The sequence below is a fragment of the Chelmon rostratus genome, chromosome 12 (genome assembly GCF_017976325.1).
Source record: "Chelmon rostratus isolate fCheRos1 chromosome 12, fCheRos1.pri, whole genome shotgun sequence".
Taxonomy (NCBI): domain Eukaryota; kingdom Metazoa; phylum Chordata; class Actinopteri; order Chaetodontiformes; family Chaetodontidae; genus Chelmon; species Chelmon rostratus.
In genome coordinates, this window is record NC_055669.1 from 16304852 (window position 1) to 16323652 (window position 18801).

Sequence of the window (18801 nt, forward strand, 5' to 3'; positions counted from 1 at the left end):
ATTACTTTATGTAATTGGTTGTTGTTTGTCCATTGGAATAGTTATTTATGGTAAAAACAGTGCTGATCCCAAAATCAGCGTCCCCTTTATAATCGCCTTGTAATTTTTAATGTGTAATATGTTTCCATGTGTCTACATGTAGTTTGCTGTATGTATGTATGTAATACATATGTTTGTTTGTGTCCATGACCATCTGAATTTTTCTAGCTATTTTCAGCTTTTTTTCAGTATTTTTTCTTATTTACTTGTAATGCATGTAATCTCAGGCTCCAATAAGTGCTACATCAAAAACTTCATTATTATCTAATGTGCAGCACTACTAACAGGTTTATAACCTGCAGTGTTTTATTAGTTGTTGCTTTTCCTGTTGAATTAAATTGCGTATTCCTGTTGAGATGAATGTTACAAAACAAAAACAGAGATTCACACATTATAAATTACTATGCATACAGCTTAACAGCAGCTAATTTTATGATACAGTATGATCAGTACTGAAGATAAGCAGTGTAGTGTCACAGAAAGAAGTTTGACAGTTTTAATGGTAGAACTAGCTACAGACTACACATGGCAATGTTAAATCCCATTCAGCCTGATGAGTGACTCCCAGCAGCACTGAGCTCAGTGGGGGGTTGTAAACATTTACACTAAGAGCCTGTCCAGTGCACATGGTTGGTGCTTGCCAGCCACCTCGGTATCGAATGTTGTGTTGCATATTTTGTCATTCAGGCCTGTCCCGAAATTGTAGGAATCACACCATCAATTTATGAAGGAGCCATCCAAATGTGACAACAGGCTTATGCTAAATGGAGAAAATAGAGCTAAACATTGTTAAAACACCCCTAGACCCACATGGTAGAGAGTGCTCGGCGGAGAGCTGCTATGCTCCCCGCTGTGAACTGGGAAAGTGATGTTGGTGGGCTTCCTTCTCCATGAGGGCCGCATCGTTCTTGGGCCCCGATTTGAAGCCTTTTTGAAGTCTGTTTCCTGCAGCAGCGTGCCAACATTAATGTTTCCACAAAAGCAAAAATGCTAAATCAAATGAATACACTATACTGTGCTATTCCACATTGACTCCAGAATCCCCAAGAAAATTATTAAAGCATCATTAAAAAGCCATTTACTATATATGTCCTAAAGTCAATAATGTGTATTTTCATGTATTTTATTTCAGAATAACAAGCTATAATGAAATGGTTTCTCATTAGTTAATACAGAAACTCAGCAGGCAAGTGAAGCACTTGTCTACTATTGTAGTAAGTTAAACTAACTAATGATGTTCATTAAGGGTGAAAGGTTTTCCTCATAAACCTGGAAAACAATTAACTCTTAATGAGCATACATCACTAGGATGACTTCAATAGCATCATGTACTTTCCTTGGCATCGCATATAATTCCCAAATACAGAACAATAATACTTGGCCATCATAAAAACAGCAAAATATGTTTGGGATCAATCCTTTATTGTTTCAAAACTCTATCTTTTACAATACAGTCATTTATTGTTACATGTGTGATTTGATGGGTAATGTACAATGTCTTCTGATAATGAAACACAGTCACAAAGTATTCCTTTCTACATATCAATATTCTATGATAGTGAGAAGTTTGTGCTGATATATTTACTTAGTTCTGACAGCTCAATTAACTTCCCTTTTCAAATCAACAAAAGCATTGTTTTTGAAAGTGCATTTGAAGGATTGCAAAGACGACTGTTTCCATCAGTCAGCCATAATGTACATTTCAGTATTGACAGAGGGCCACACTGCTTTGTGAGTAACAAACAGCATTAACTACATTTCCAACTACAACATTTATCTGGATAAGTAAATCAAAGAAAATATATCAATATGCATGCCATGAACATTCCTCCATAAACATTTATAATAAATGTATATTTTTATTTAATTATGCTGATAATGACACAGTATTTTCCACAAAAGGACAAATGCTGATAATGAGAACTAATATTTACCATCCAAATTTTGTTCAGTTTACACACACAGGTCAAATGGCATAATGCCACAGTTTATAGGGCCATGCCCTAATTAAGTTAATAGCATTTGGTCCACAATAACAAATCTGGGTTTAAAAGAAAACAAAAATGTGGTAGCAGGTGGGATTTTGAATGGAAACTCAAAGTAGCATGATGACGATCTTAATGCTTTCCGTTTTTAAGGTCTTTCGATTTTCATGTTATGAATTATGATGTGAAGTTTCTGTTCAAAAATTAAGCAATATAAATATACATTTTAGCTCATTACTTGGCTATTATACTTTTCTGTTCCATGGAACAGCTTTCACTCTGTAGAACTTGGTTCCTAAAGGAACCTTGAACCTGTTCTGGGCCTGTGAGGGAAAAAAAAAAGACAAGAATGCTTTGTAAGAAAATAAGAAGGTTCAAACTGCGCATACAAGAACATCACAGCATTACTGACAAGGATCAGTTGATTACATCCAAAGCCAGCATATAAATTGCCACAAAAATATTATAAAAGTATATTTTCATTTTCTTAATTTATGTCAGTATAGTACGTCTTATAAATTCATTGAAAACAATAAAAATAAGACTTTCAGTACTTTTGGTGAATTTAGTACCTTTTTTGCCTGGCAATACTCCTTCTCCATCACCTTTCCAAGTACCCACGGCCGTCTTGAGGTCCCTGATGCTAAACAACAAAGTAAATTGACTTGTTAAACAAATACTAAACAATTAGTAAACCACAAATATATGCTTATGTGTGTATAACATAAAGCTTGTAAAGCAAATTGTAAAAAGCATGTATAAAGCATAAACCACCATTATTTGAGAACACATGTAGACACTGTGTCATTGTTATAAATACATTCATCCAAGAGTACTAAACAGCTATCACTGATACATATTTTTTTCATCAGTAAATTAAAAAGCAAACGTTAACACTACAGTTCTCATCATGGTCACAAAAGGTCTGGGCAAGCTGACCTGGTTTGAGGTCCAGTGCAGTGAGAGACTCTGAGTGGAGGAAGTAGAGGGTGGGACCAACTGTGAACAGGACGTAGTTGTCATGCCTTTCATCCAGGATGATTAGAACCAAATCGCCTACCTGGAAACTGAAGCATAAAAAGATGAACAAAGAGATAAAGGGACGATGACACCTAGTGCAAACTACAAACAAAAAAGACGACACATTAATGATAATTACACAATAATGTGTATAATTACACTGCATGTAATGGTGGTTGGAGTTTTAGCTAAAACTAAAAAAAAAAATGCCTAAAATCACATCAGAAAGCGCAGACTATGGCCAGATGTTATTTTTTATTCACTTACTCTCTGATGGCGATTTTGTCTGAATGCCGTGACGACACAGACGACATGCTTTGAGACATCTACAAAGAAAAGGATTAGGGCAACGTTACACATGTTACCATGAAGGATTAACAATACTGGTTATATATTGGCTAAAGATGACTTCTAACATTTGTCTTATTGGGCATTTGCAAGAAACAGGCTTAGTAATTCAAATTAACACTTTTACACTATTTACATAATTATACTCCAATTTCAGTTTTATCCTCCTTTGTGAATCAATCATCAGGACTGATTTAAAACATTTTTTTCAGACCACAAAAGTATATACACTTATATTGGTGAACAGGCTTTTGTTTGAAGAATGCAGTTTTACTAATATTCACCGCTCTACACATTCTACTGACATTCTTCCTAAAAAATCATTTCTCTTCACTGAGCTCTTTGGCCTCCTGGGTCAGGATTTTACTCTTTGATGCTACTGCCACCTAGTGGAGCAGGTGTTAAATAGCCCACAGAGATGATGAGTAACTGACCAGTCTTTGACTGAGGCGCTTGTTTTCTTCTTCCTTCATGTGTAAAGTCTGAAACATACATTACATTGATTAAACAGACAGAGACATCCAGAAACATAGAGTCTTGTGCTCTCAAATGCAATGTGATAGATGAAGTGCGTCTATTTACCCTCTCAAGCAAGAGAATGCGCTGTTTCTCCTCTGACATCAGGATGTTATCACTTAGAAAGAAAACATCAGATAACTGATTAATGTCCTGTGAAAAATGTCAGCAAAATTGTATGCATTATGTTGACAATGAAAAATGATCAAAATATGAATTGGCTCTCATCTTCAGCCTAGCCTTTAATCTTAACAGCAATAAATGAAAACTTACACTGTCTGATCCTAGGCCTGCCTTCCTTCCACTGTCAAATGTCCTTTCTGTCCATGCAATGGCATTTTGACATGCTTCTTCAAGAGCGCAAAGACCTCTTTCTGTCAGTGACTGGCAACTGATTCCTTGTTATTATAATAAATGCAGCCCCTTTCAGGTGTACTGCAAGTTTGCCATGGGTATACTGCATTTTTCAAATGTGCAAAGAGTATTAATTAACATAATACTTGGATTGATTAAGGGGAACATGTACAAACATTTAAATAAGCTCATATACCAAATAGTAGAAAGGTAATAGTTGTTTGATCTTTGCTGCAAAATAAACTCCATTCTTAAAAAAGCAATAGAGGTATGTCTACATTAATCTTTTCAAATGAGTTTTTGCTGTTAGTAGGTCAAGCAAAATGACAGATTAGAAAATGGCAGCATAGTCTAAGGAGAAAACTACACTGCACTGAAAATGAAGACTGCTGTAATTCAGTGGTATTTACCTTTGATTGTACATGACATGTAATAAGTATAAAACTTGATACAGACACCGGATCTCTTTAACGTCATGTAAACAAAAAACACATTTTCCGCAGTCAGGTTAAGTGAAAGCCTGGTTCATCGGAGCTTCACTGCTGCTAAAGAAACCTGATTTCTTGACGATGTACACAGTGTGTATGTCACAGATTTATAAAGGGATGTGAATGTACATGACAAATACAAGGAACTGCAGGAGTATCACAGTAAGAGCAGCACAAAGGAATTAAAAGAGGTCAAAATGGTATATATTTGCATAAAAGTATTTAAAGTCCAACTTGAACTGAACTTCAATCTAAATAACTCAAGTTTCCACAGTCGACCAGAAGGTTATTTGTAAAATTCAGATGTATATATACAGTAGTGAACTGAGAAATTCCCTTTTGGCTTCAGCATCACATATTACTAAAGAGCTGTAGTCAACTGAAATTCTATCTGCTCTTTAACCAATTGATTGGTCACTGGTCAGGGGGGAGACCTGCTGTATTTTGGTGGTCTTCTTTTTTTTTTTTGTTAATTCAATTGTTGATAAAATCAATTTATCTGATGCAGCTTGTTCGACGTTCTGACCCCAGTGCTATCTGATTTGTTACATATCACGAGTAATAGCCACAAAATAGCCCAACACTGAAGGCCTATGTGCCTCAGACAGGCAAACCGGAACACATGTGCAGACTGGAGCTGTTCTGGGGAGCTGTGTAATCCAGTGGATTAAGAAGTGCTTTTCTCCTCATGAAAGTAAGACCAGCAATTGTCCAACCAATGAGAATTTGGTTGGACGAGAGCGTATCAAGCAACAGACCACAAGGTGTTAGCCCTTCTAAGATTTCTTATATATGATTAAGTATACTTTTCAGTCAGTCTTGGTTTAAAAAATAAGGTGCAGAGTAGGGAAACAGTACGATTGGCCAAATGCAAGTCAACAGAGGCCTTAATCTGGTTAAGGTAATGCATGTAAATGTGTTGTCTTAACCCAGTAACCTTGTTTCTTGTGTGCACGTACACTATCGGGTTGCACAATATATCCCAAACCACTGTATCAACAAAGCCATGTTTATTGAGAGAGGATGCTTACTGGACTGTCACCATGCTGGCTTCCACTGCTGAATCAACTTGTTCGTCATCTCGAATGGCTGCCACAGAGGCCAGTCTGTCACATTCAGCTGTGGAATCAGAGGAACAAGCCCCGGCAACAGGCAGAGCTCTAGCTGCTGCGGCAGCTCCTGCTTCTGGGAGCTCCTGAGCGGAGGGGTTAGGGGTGAAGAAGGCAGAGGAGACCAGTGCAGTTCTGCGCAGGCGGTTAAGCTCCTCTTCCAAGTGCTTCTTCTCCTGCATGACACTAGCTCGGTCCTCTGAGAGTGTCTCTATCAGACCTGCAATAAGTTATGATGAATAAGAAACAGTGACAGACACTACATACAGGCTAACATAAAACCTCAAAGAACGCTTTTCTTAAAAAATGGCAGAAGTGGTAAAGAAAAAGATGCTTGAGTGCATCTATTTATTAGGTATAATACTAACAAGATTGCATTACCATCTTGTGTTATGTGACAAAAATTGTGTTTAACATGAACAGCATGTTAAAAAATACACAATTTGCATCAACAGCTTCTTTCATTAGAAAGAAAGACATGGTTACCCTCCTCTCAAAGAGCTCATATACAGCACTCACCTTTATCCTTCTCCTGCTGTTGTGTAACTTTCCGCAGCTTCTCTGTGAGCTCATTGATGATCTGCTCCTTTTTCAGCTTCTCGCGGGTCAGAACAGTGTTGAAATTCGTCTAGAGAATCAAAAAAATACCACTTTAACAAGTTCACCAGCCAATTTTTGGTCACGACAGAGAATTTATACCAAAGCACAAATGTTTTTCAGAGGAAGTTCTGGAGGCGCAGATCAGCTTGTAGCCATGGGAGTTACAGTTGTTGGGTTGATTTTTTATTTTATTTTATTTTTTTTTGCTTTGTTCCATATCTGATTTTTCACCGTTTATCAAACCAAGTAACAAAACAACAAAAATTAAATGTAATTATGTGGGCTCAACTGTTATTTCAAATAACAGTAAGTACCGCTCATTAATTTAATACTTTGTGCAAAACAAAAGTCTTCTTAGTCACCTTTAACTATGAAGGACGGTGCAAAAGAGAGGTCCAATATCCATGACACAGATTCAGAGAAATCATTGTAATCAATAAGTGATAAAATATAAAACTTATTCCTGAAAAGTGGCAAGTGAGCAATTTGTGAAAAGTTTAAAACAAAAACAAACTTTCTGCCATCCCTTGAGCATCTTTTGGTGTAAAGCGATCAGACAGACTAAGAGTAGACCCAGCACAGAAAACTACATGTGCTGGACAAATGATTTAGAGACTGACTGGTGGATGTGTGAGGCTCAACTTGACATTGAATGCAAATGGCTGAGAGTGAGTGTCAACAATTATTAAAGTTACTCTTTGACAGTGCTTCAATGTAGTTAGGAGAGCATTCACAAGATAGTACATACATTAAGGCCTCGTCCACATGTTGTTCACAGGCACACAGCATTTTAGGTCACTAAAAAGAAGATTTTTTTTTATGTCTTCTAAAGTGAGGATTTTTCAAAACTCCAGTTTCTGTATATCCATGTGGACATGTAAATGTAGTGTGTTTGAGAAACAATGTCATCACCTCTATTCGCAGATGCCAATTGTTGTTTTGTGTAATGTGTCTGAAACAATGTCGGTTTGTCTACCCTTGGTTGATCAGTGATAGGTCTGATTACAAGTTCAGAACTTATGTTTGCAGTTTACTATGATTTTGGCTCATTTTATTTAAATAGAAAAAGCTAACAACACATGCTTCTTCTCTGGTCTTGTTGACCTTGCTGATGCAGACCATATTGCCACCTACTGGTCCTGCATGTTTGTTTGAGCATTGGGAATCATTTTTTGTGTTCTTGTCTGTACAGAGATCTTTTGTAAAAAAAAAAAAAATGTTAAGAGAGGGGAAAAAATATAATATAAAAAAAATATATAAATATATGATATTAGAAATAATCACATATGTGTAGAGAAGGCCTCAGTCTGCAATTATGAGGTATATCTAGCTAAAACAAATACAGTCTAATACAACAACCAGGCAAAACACCGTGCTGAGATGATGTTGATTGAACTTCATAGTCATTTTGGAGTCTGTAGTTTATGGTGCTGTTGAACTGTGTTGCATTATACTGAAAAGTGTTTCAGAATATTTAGTCTAGCCTCATTAATATAAATGGGATGGACAAAATATTAGTATCCCTGTCTACCTCTAAATGTTGCAAAGGTAAGTAGATCTTGATGCACTTTGGAGTACTAAGTAAGTGTGAACAAACTCAATAACTGTATCTTATGTGTGCAATATGTCCTCAATTATGGCAACGATTGGTGCTAAATTGTCTTGGAAGGAAATTAGATAACGGTTTAGTTACCATTTCACTTAACATCGCAAGACACATTACTTTTCCTGCTTATTTCCAGGCTAAATACAAACCTGCTGCTCTGCGATTAGCGATGTCTTGAGGTTCTGTATCTCCTCATTCTTCTTCTTTTCCAGGAGATCCATCTGAGACTGCAGGGAGGCCCTCTCCTGCTGCAGCCGCTCTTGTAGTGCTGAGTCTAGAGATAGAGCAGCTCCGGCATCTGCACAGGCCTCATCATGCAGTGACAACCCTTTATCACTGAAAGACACACAATAAACTTTCAGTCTGACGAAGGAGCGCTGTAATCTGGACATACAAGATGGAAGACAAGAGTTTACAGTTTATTCTAAATTAACAGTACAATGGGTGGTTTACTTATCTAACCTCAGATTTTCTTTCAGTGTAACATTTCCAACGTAAGCAGATTACATTAACACACGGCCACGTATTGTTACTTTAACAATACAAAAATGAAAGCTAGATTTCTATGTGTGGTGTGTCTGCCATTGTAATCAAACACTTACCTTTTTGAGGATTGTCCCTCATGAAGTTCATTCTCAAGTTGTCTAATTTTGTCTAACAGTCTCTTCTCCATCTCCTCTTTCTGCTGCTCTAACTCTTTAAAGGCATCTGGTGATGCAACCTTAGAAGCCTCTTCTGAATGTTTCTCAATCGCTTGTCTGTCCTGTTCTAGTTTTTTGGAGAGCAGGTCATTTTCTGCCTGCAAATTGCTGATAACAGTCCTCAACTCTTGCTCCAGTTCTTGGAAACTCCTCAACTGCTCTTCTTTTTCTTCACTTAGAGCTGTCACTTGCTGATCTACTTCCTTCTTAAATTTCTGGTGCTGTTCGACATGGTTCCTCTCGGCGTCCTGGGCTTGCTGCTGCAGAGAGGAGACCTCGTTACGCAACAAAATAGTCTCCTCATCGTGTCTGTCCACCAGCTCTGAGATGCAGTGGTCCTTCTCAATCCTCATGAGAGTCCTAAGCTCTGCTAGGTCGACTTCATACTCCTCATTTTTTACCTGAAGCTGTTTTCTGATACCTGCCAGCTCCTCACGAAGGACTCTGGTCTCAGCCTCTACTTGGGACTTCACAGTCTCAGCCTGCTGCATCTTGGCTTCCTCAAGTAAGAGTCTCACTTCTTCTGTCTCAGACTCTTTGAGGGCTAGCTCTACCTCTAGTTTGCAGCGAAGTTCTGCGAGCTCAGTAGTACGAGCCTCCAAATCCTTTATTTGTTTGTCCTTGTCTCTAAGTGCAGTGGCATGGTGATCACCTGCTTCACTTAACTTTGCACTATTTTCAGCAGCCAGATGTTCCAGAGCTGCCTGGTTATCCTTGGTAAGGGTCTCCAGTTCTGCCTTGTGTTCCTGCTTCATTCTGTCCTCCAGCTCCTTTAGGTGTGACTTCTCAACAACTTCCAACTCATGCCGGATCTTTTGTTGGCTACGTTCAATCTCAATGTGCAGATTCTTAAGCTGGCTGGTCAGAGAGTCTCTTGAATCTGAGAGCATCTTGATCTCTTCAGCTTGATCACTGATCAACTGCTCCAGGTTTTTGATCCTATCCGTCTGGCTACTCTCTGTTTCAACCCATCGCTCTTTCTCATTCTCGAGCTGAGTAAGTTCCTTCTCTTTGCGCTCCAAAAGCCCCTCCAGCTCCAGCATTGCACGCTGGACATCTCTGACAATATTCTGGTTTACTTGGTTTTCCTCCGTTAGTGTTTCAACCTGCTTCTCAAGCTCTTGCCGAAGGGAGAGAAGCTCACTTTGATGCTGCTCCTTTAGTACCAGTTTGTGGGTCTGGCAGATGTTGTCCACAATGCTGTGTACCTCTGTGGTCATACTCCTCAAGACAAAGCCAAAGTCATGTTGTTCTTTTAATACCATGCCTCTTAAGTGATAGAGGTCATCCTTTACACTTCTTAAGTTGGAATGGGATTCCTCTGCAGCTGATCGGTACTTGTCAATAACTTGTTTGAGGACGGTTATCTTTGCATTCTCCCTCTCTAGTATTGTAGTGTCCTGCATACGCCTGTTGTCAATAGCATTGATGACTGAAGAGTACAGCGACTCCACCATCATTTCAGGGCTAATAGGGTCACTGATGGGGTTCGGAGAGGTCAAGTTCTCTTCAATCACAAATTCATTAACGGCAGACATGAAGTCAGATTCAGGGCTCTCTGCTAGAGAATCCAAGTCAAGGGAACCCTGCTGCAGGACTGGATCCATGTTTGGATGGCCAATGGTTTCAAAGTCAAATGTCTGTGCATCTATGCTGTCTGGGGATAAGTCCTCAAGAGGAGCTGGGACGGGAACATGTAGGGGCTGGCAGCTGGGTCCCTGAAGGCTAAGCAAAGAAGGGGTTTTGGAGGACATTGGTGTTGTGGTCCCAGGTATGCTTTCAGACTGTGGGGTCAACACGGTTGATCTGTGAGCGCTCCGACTACAGGACGCCTGCAAAGACAGAACAGACGAAGGGAGAGGGAGAGGATTAAAATCCTCATGAAAAAGAAAAGCAAAGGTAAAACCATGCTATGCACAAAACGTGTTATGGATTTCATTCTGCACATATACATATGCACTATATACAACAACCATATTTGACTTGAAAGGTAACTAGCCCATCTAAGCTTCTACTAACTAAATAACACAGATAATATGTTGTTAATGAGGCTGTTCTTACCCTTTGTTCACTTAGCAGGTCAGTAATAGTTTGAGACATCTCATCCACACTCTGTGCAGCTTGGACCAGCTGGTGAAGCGTATCTACATGGCGATTTAAGGGCTCGAAGTCACACATTGTGGGAACCCTGCAGAAAAAAAATTATTAGGAATAAAATTAAGGACAGAATGTTCAACTTCTAACAGCCTAGGACAAAGGTTAGTTAGTGGTACAACGACTGGGTTCCAGGACACTTGCCATGCCACAGGATCAGGCTCCAAAACAAAACTATACAATTCGGCAAATAAATAACTTAATTTCAAGCTTTCAAGCTTAATTTCACCATACAACTTAAATAACAGTCTGCATATCATACGTATCTTATGTACAGTTTCCTGTACAGCTTCGATCCTCAGCCCTTCTTCACCATACATACCCAGTAAGATTTTACAATGAGATCACCAAACTGCAGTGTTGATCTACTTTTGCTTGACTGATTATGTACTAGTTCTTAAAGACTCTCTGTGAAGAAAGGCATAAGTAGAAATGTCTAAGATTTTAAAGTTAGCTGAATAAACCCAAACTCCATTAAAACCTCAATAGGGATTATTGTCTTACTTTCTCTTGTCTTACTTTATTATCGTTAGCATATTAATTGTGACACATTTGTTAATACAAAAGGAAAATCTTACGTAGTCTGTTTTGTTAATTGTTAAAGCACACTTGATCATTCTACAAAAATTGGACTTAAATTCACCAAATTAATTTGATTTAGAAATGAACACAAGCTTGATTGTCATATGAGAGGTTGTCATGCCATACATTCTTGTTTTGGTTTGTGTTAACATACACACTTTAATGTGTTTTTTTTTCTTCTTCTTTTCCTGATGTGAATAATTGGAGGGGTTCCCCCACTCCCGCCCACATGTTATATTTGTTCTGTTACGTTATTAAAAACCTGGATTAGCATTTAACGATCCTGCATCCACAACGCTGATGTGGACATTAAATTGTATCGAGAAGTGAAGTTCTGTACCATCTGCTTTTCCAAATAAAAATTTGAATTAAAAAAAAAAAAAAGAAAGAAATGAACACAAGCTTCCAAATGTATGACTTACATAAGGAAAGGCTGCACCTCTACAGGACAACAAGATTTCAAGTACTGCAGGTCCTCAACAGAGATGTCGGGAAGTTCATCATCAAACCTTCTGGGCTTTCGTGTCTATAACAATAATAAACAGAGAAAAAAAAAAGAGACCCATTGGAATACAGCGGACATGACAATAAATATATATTATTCCAATTCTGTCAAAATGGCTTTCATTTCTTACTTACACAAAATGATGTTGGAGGCCATGAATCAAGTCCTCTAAACAAACGATTTCTTAGGAAAGACTTCCCTGAAAAGAAATAAGTAAATACATCAAAACTGATCTTGTTTGGAATGTGTTATTTCAAAAGCATACTGTGTTCAGTAGTGACAACTCAAATGGCATCAGCTAAGAGTTTTCAAAAGAGACTTACTAAAGAGTTTCCCAAAGGATTCCCTTTTGAACTTCTCTGCCTCGTACAGTAGTTTCCCATCCTTCACAAGTGCATACGCCCACTGAAAAGATGAATAGTAAAGAAACAAAACTACTAATTGTGTTTCTGACAATATCCACTCTAAGGACTTCATGCCATTCTTTAGAAAAGTTTTAATGTTGCCACTAGAAGGTAATTTCCCAGTTTAAATTTAAAAAAAGGAGATTATTTAGTTTCAACTCCCAAACCACACAGTGGTATACTGGTCTTTCATGAGCCTGCTAAATAGGATGTCCCACATGAAAGGGCACCAAGTCCCGTTCCACTTCCCGCAAAAATCCAGGACTAACCTACTAAAATAAGTTGAATTGTCAAGCAGCAGTAAACAACATAATCGGCCTGTTTTCTCTTTATCATAGTGGCAAAGTCAGAGAACAACTGCCAAATTAGAGATGAATATGTAAATTATATGCTCAGCACTAAACACGCCCGAAGGCTTCAGATTCAGTGAGGCAACAGAGCTCACCTCTTTGTATCAATCATCGTGGGATTTAGCACTGACCTCTCTGTAGTGTCGCATAAACATTTTTCTCCTGACGACTTCCACCACTGCCAAGCAGTACATCTGGGGCACAGTACTGAGGGCCTCCACCACCCTCACTCTTTCTATTAGTTCTGTCAGAAGTCTGAGTAGAGCCTGAAGCTTCTCACCATCCTGGTCTGCATGCAGCATCACGTAACAGCACCATCTACAGCAAAATTATTAGCACTGTCAAAGTTGCAAACATAATTATTTTGACTTTGGCATTTTCAAAACCAGTAAGCCTACATTCGATAGAACAAGGCAAAAGCACTATGTACAGAGAATATTGAGTTATGAAACAAGTAGAACAGGCAATAAATATTTGGGAAGAAGTGGTTTTCAGTTTTACTTGAGTCGGACTTGAAGGTTGTTAGCAAGTTCTTGTTTGGCAGTGGTGCACTTCTTTTTGATGTCGAGCAGCTTCCTGTGGTTGTTCAGCATGATCATCAGCTGATTGGTGTGACTCAGACACAAATCAGGCAGAACAGATGTATCCTTCAGATTTTCAGCCCGCTTCTGATTGGCCAAAAATCCCTGTAAGAGACAACATGTAAGTACAATTGATAAAAACAAACAAGAGAATAAACAATTTAATAGTGCTTATCTCTTACTTTACAAACCTGAGCAAGTTCTTTCTGTTCATTCACCAATTTCTTACAGCTTGCAATCATTTGGTCAAGAGCATACAACCTGTCCTCAAGCCCCTTGATGGCTTTCATGTTTTGATTATCTAGCTTGGCAATTGTGTCACGACAGTCTGCCAGGAAGGGCTGAATGATCCGTGGGTCAAGCTGAAAGAAACATTTCAGTAAAGACTTTTTCCACCACAATACATGACGACATTTTCATAACACTAAAGACATGTCTATTCATTCATCTGTGACTCACCCTATTGATGGAGTCAAAGCATTTCCTCACAACCGATTCCACATCATTAGGTCTGTCTTGCACGTTGATCCAGTCTAATAGTGTGACATTGAAGCAGGACGGGTTGGCAAACTCTGGAGTGTCATCATCCAAAAGCGCAGCTCTCAGACCACCACTGTCAGTCATTTCATTTGTTTCCTGGTCTCCAGTTGGTTCACATGTGGCTGTTCCCGAAGCAGATACCTTGGATGGCCTCTGTGCATCAGCAGTACAGAGCACAGAGTCAGTAGATTTCTCTTCTTCCGTCTCATCTGAATCCTTTTCTGGGGTAGAGATGGACTTCTCCATGCTCTCTCTGTAACTGTGTCTTGTCAAACATTCCAGCAGAGGTATCCTGGCCATAACAGCAACTGCTGTGCCTAATCTGCAATCAAACAAAAAGTGTATTACTACTTGCATTTAGTAGTGTATTACTGTTATTTTCAGATATCTAATTGAGTTAAGACTGTGATTAAACAATTTTAAATTACTACGAGGTCAAGAAAGGCAATATGAAAATATTAAAAATAAACATACAAAGTACAAGTTCAAAACTATTGAATAAGAAAAGCAAAATACAAAATATCTCTGTGGCAACACTTACTTTGTAAGTTTGACCTTAATTTCTTCCAGGTCATGTTGATAATTTGAGTATGCTGTGTCAAATTTCATAAGCAACTTCTGATAAGATAGAGTGCAGTCATCCAGATTAGCCATAATAGCAGCCCAGCCTTGGTGTTGAAGGTGTTCATCATGAACCAAACGTTCACAGAAAGAGCTAAGTTTATTGGCAACTTCAAACATTTCCTGGAGAGGCAAATACATAACAATGTCAGGGCAAGTTACGAGCATTCCATAGTTAATAGATTAGATACAATGATTTTACATCACAATTAAAGTGACACACATCATAAAAAAGAGAGATAACTACCAGAGCAAGTTGTGTTCGTGAGGCAACAGTGTGAAAGACAGCTGGCATCAGTAGAGACTCCTCCACCTTAACCTGAATCTCACTCTCAATCGAGAAGGTGGTTTTGGGGATCGTTGGATCCCGGTCACACAAGATCATCTCTTTGTTGAACAGGAATATGGGGTTGGTTTCCTAAAGATCAACAGTAAGACATCAGTAAACAGAACATCACATATGCAACTTGTATGCCTTCAAGGCAAATAAAAAGCATTCGAACAATTTGGACACACTTACAGTGCCAGCACTGTAGCTGCAGACACGCCTCTCTGCAGCCATACATTCCCCTCCATTGACAACAAGGACTTGATGTTGAATTGCAATCTTGTATTTGGCTTGGATGGCATGTTTAAGTTCCAGCACACTAAGACAAATAAGAATTTATTTAGGTCACAATAACAAAGATGTACTGACCACTATTTCTGACTAAAATATGTAATATGCCAGTTTCTTACGTTTGAACAGCAAGATCAGTGTCAAATGTCAATGTGCTGCCATTGTTGACCTGGAACACATACAACTTCATGGTGAATCTCCCAGAGTTCTTCGCGCTTGCCTCATTTAGTCTTTCAAGGCCACCCTGTGAAAAAACAAATTGCACATGAACATGATCACTGATAAATTCAGAATTTGTTTTCTTCATTATTGTTAAAGAAGTTCTGGTGAGAGGAGGTGCTACCACTTACTCAGAACAATGGCATAAATCTGTTTGATACGCCTGTGTAAGGTGTTTTCTTGCAAATAAATATAGTATGATTACTTGTAAGGATAATATAGTCTATTTCTTTACTTGATTTATATCAAAAGATTTAACAAAAGGCAAACATGGCATCACCTTCCACATAAACTTGTAAGGCCTTAACAATATCATGTCTACTGAATAACTAGATATATAGCTGAGTCAACATGTCGTTGGATACTGGCTACTGCCAAGTGTTTAATATGTTAGAAGTCACCTAATATGTTGGTCTAATGTAATACAAAGTCAAACTTTAAAAACTGCCTGAAGAAGTAACTAGTTCGCGTTTGTTGACGTTCATCTGGAGAGTGGCGAGCTAAACGGTGGCACGGATGAGCTACCAAATTAAAGATATTACAAAATACAGTTACCGCAAATTAACTTTAACCATAAACAGTTAACTGATGTTAGCGTGACAGTATAAAACACCTTATCAGCTACGTTGCTATCACAGAGTATGCGAATGTTGGTTAGCTAATTGCCGTTAATAACTGTTTGCACGTCTGTGGGCCTCCCATCATTCAGTGATACCAGAGTAAAAATGTTTATGCTTGACGTTGCTGTTTTAAGGACAGAGAACACTGACAATACCGTTGCTATTAACCTCGAGGCCTCTAGTTATGGGTACAGTGCCAAAGAGGGGGCCGGCAGCAGATGCTACCAAGCTAGCAAGTCAATAATAACCCGCTGACTGCGCTAACTGGCTATTAGCTAACACAGCTGTCAGGCTAGCGCAGAGTAGCTAGTTCTAACGTCGATGAATTTGTCAATGTAATAAGATTAGCCAAACTGGCCAACATCACCCGCTTAGACTTGCCTTGGTGTAAGGATGACATTACACACTGAATTAACTAAATAATAGTTTTGTTTCCTTACCTCACTTTGCTCGCATCTCCCTGCTCTTGGTCTCCACCTCGCCTGGGCGAGCTGGCTAGCTAATAAGCTAGCAACCAAGCTAGCTAGCTAACCTGTTTTAGCTTGGCATACATAGAGCTAGTTTAGCAAGCCACAGCTAACGTTAGCTAGATTAAACTAGACTGCAATAAGTGACAGCCATAGTTAGTTGCACAGATTAACGTTAGCCATACTGCCTTAAAATAAATTCCTGATTTGGCAAACTCCAGCCGAGATGATCTAACAAGCGGACAAAACCACCAGTTGTTTATTTCAGGTAGCAGTTAGCTAACTACGCTAACACCCTCTCACTAGCTCTGTCTGTTTTGTTGTTGTCATCTGCTGATGTGCGATACTTAAACGATCCATTCGGCAGTAATCGAAACGAAAGCTATCATAACAGTTGTTTTGCAAGATATCTCTACTTACTGCCTTTATCTTTTCACAAAACGAAGTGCTTTGCTTTTTATGCTAAGTTAGTATCCGTTTAGCAGTTATTTTTTCCATAATTTCAGTAGTCTACATCAACAATACTTAGTAGTACTAATCAGTTAATGGTAACTTATTAAAGGTTTTGTCGGACTACATGTGTCTAATTTTGTACTTCTTACATTTAAGTGTAGCTATCAAGAAATTATCAAGCTTTTTCCCAAGTCATTCAGTATACAGAAATAGTATCAGATATAATCTATTCTAAAACATTTTTGTTACATGTTTCATGTAGAATTTTTTTGTCTTTAATCGTAATTCTTTGTGTTGCTTACGTGAAAAGAATACTGGGATCAAAAAGGAAATCAACAAAGATGTGCATTGAATACTGAATAGGTTCAAAAGATTTGGTTCTTACAACAGTGTCAAATTTCCCATCGGTATATGCGTTCGTCACTGTACTTCTCCAGGTGCATGCTGGGAAAATAACAGAAAAATCGCTGTGGAGTGTTTTGCTGCAACATGAGAAGGGGTGTGGTTAATGTGAGGCTGCAGTGTATAGATGATCCCATTTTGCTGCAGAGAGGAGGTAGTAAAGGGGCTATTGCTAGCTGTAGTGGAGTTTTATCAAACTAGAACTTTTCATTGTTTTGTATTCTTTATTGGGCATCATTTTCATAGTTTAAGACATGAGGGAAAATGCTCCAAAAATCAAAACTAAAGAAACACCAGTGCAAATCTGCAGCAAACGGATCTTCATTTGTAATGTTTGTAATCAACCATAGAGTGTGGGACATTAACGCAACTGAAATCTCTGACATCTAGCCATACAAACACTCAACAGCCAAAATGTTATCCTTAAGTGTTTATTTCTGTTGTACCTTTATCATCTTTATCATTGACAACCATTATCGGTGGACACTGGCTGCTGTCATTCATTCCATTTCTGCATCCCAGCTTGAAACCTTTTTAGAAAGATCAAATACCAATTACCAATAAAGTCCCTTGATGTTTCTAAGTCTTATTGTTTAATCCTTAATGTTATTACTCCCCAATGTCTACTGTGCAGGAAATGATGAGGTCAGGGCTTTTTCCCACATATCATCTGTACATTGTGTACATCATGTATCAAAATCATCAAATCTATCCCTCACGATTTAAATTATGCCTAGTTCTGTAATCAACAGTCAATGATATCCAGTGTGAGTTTCCTTTTATTGAGAGGGTATGTTCGTGTTTGACAAGCTACAACATAATTGTGATCGGCATAGCCATGTGGCAATCAAACTGTATGATCAGTTCTGTTACTATTTTGTTTATTAAGTATCCTTTTTGTAAACTCACCCTTACATCCTCGTGATGGTGTGTAAGCAAATCCCCCCTAGAGGTCACTGTATCGCAATAATTTGTTTCACCCAAACATATCAAATGGAAACAAGTGGGTGTTTCCTTTTTCTTTCTTTTCTTCTTACCTCTCACACCACCGTGTATCACTGCAGTCAGAATTCTTGAAACAAAGAGTCTAAAATCTGCTGTCAGCAGTGACTCCAATACAGTCCACAACGTCACTGTGCAAGAAGTCACTGTAGCCTTTAGAAAATATCCACTCTCATGTTGTAATCTTGAGCAGCAGAGCAGCGGTATAAAGAGGAAGCCATTCTTTAACCAGAGGATCATGGTTCAAATCCCTGCTATTGTGCTGTTGCCTGACACTCCTACTGACTGGTGCAAATAAAGAAAACATTTCCATCTGGGAACGATATAACAAACTGAGCTTGCAGATTTGATGAAGGTGGCAAAATACCAAAATGGTCATAAGACCTTGTTTTTACACCATATAAGGAAATATTTCATACATGACATGTTAAATGGGCTATACACGAATAAACATCAGTCAGTTAGAAGCCAGTGGGGGGCCCAATAAAAAAAATGCAAGCCCCAAGCAGAAGTAAT

The 18801-nt window shown here is 38.5% G+C and overlaps 1 protein-coding gene across 1 annotated transcript; it reads right to left on the reverse strand.

Annotated features, from left to right (window-relative positions):
- Positions 1-1440: 1440 nt before the first annotated feature.
- Positions 1441-16731, reverse strand: rb1cc1 (RB1-inducible coiled-coil 1). The gene is made up of 23 exons (XM_041949108.1): positions 16402-16731; positions 15242-15366; positions 15024-15150; positions 14751-14921; positions 14424-14626; positions 13802-14204; positions 13534-13704; positions 13263-13447; positions 12893-13079; positions 12331-12412; positions 12142-12206; positions 11925-12028; positions 10828-10954; positions 8668-10598; positions 8215-8401; positions 6379-6487; positions 5782-6079; positions 3975-4026; positions 3827-3874; positions 3312-3370; positions 2964-3091; positions 2597-2667; positions 1441-2347 (listed from the first exon to the last, which is right to left on the reverse strand). The coding sequence occupies exons 2-23, from the start codon at positions 15310-15312 to the stop codon at positions 2270-2272; spliced, it is 4857 nt and encodes a 1618-aa protein (XP_041805042.1). The 5' UTR covers positions 15313-15366; positions 16402-16731; the 3' UTR covers positions 1441-2269.
- Positions 16732-18801: the final 2070 nt, after the last annotated feature.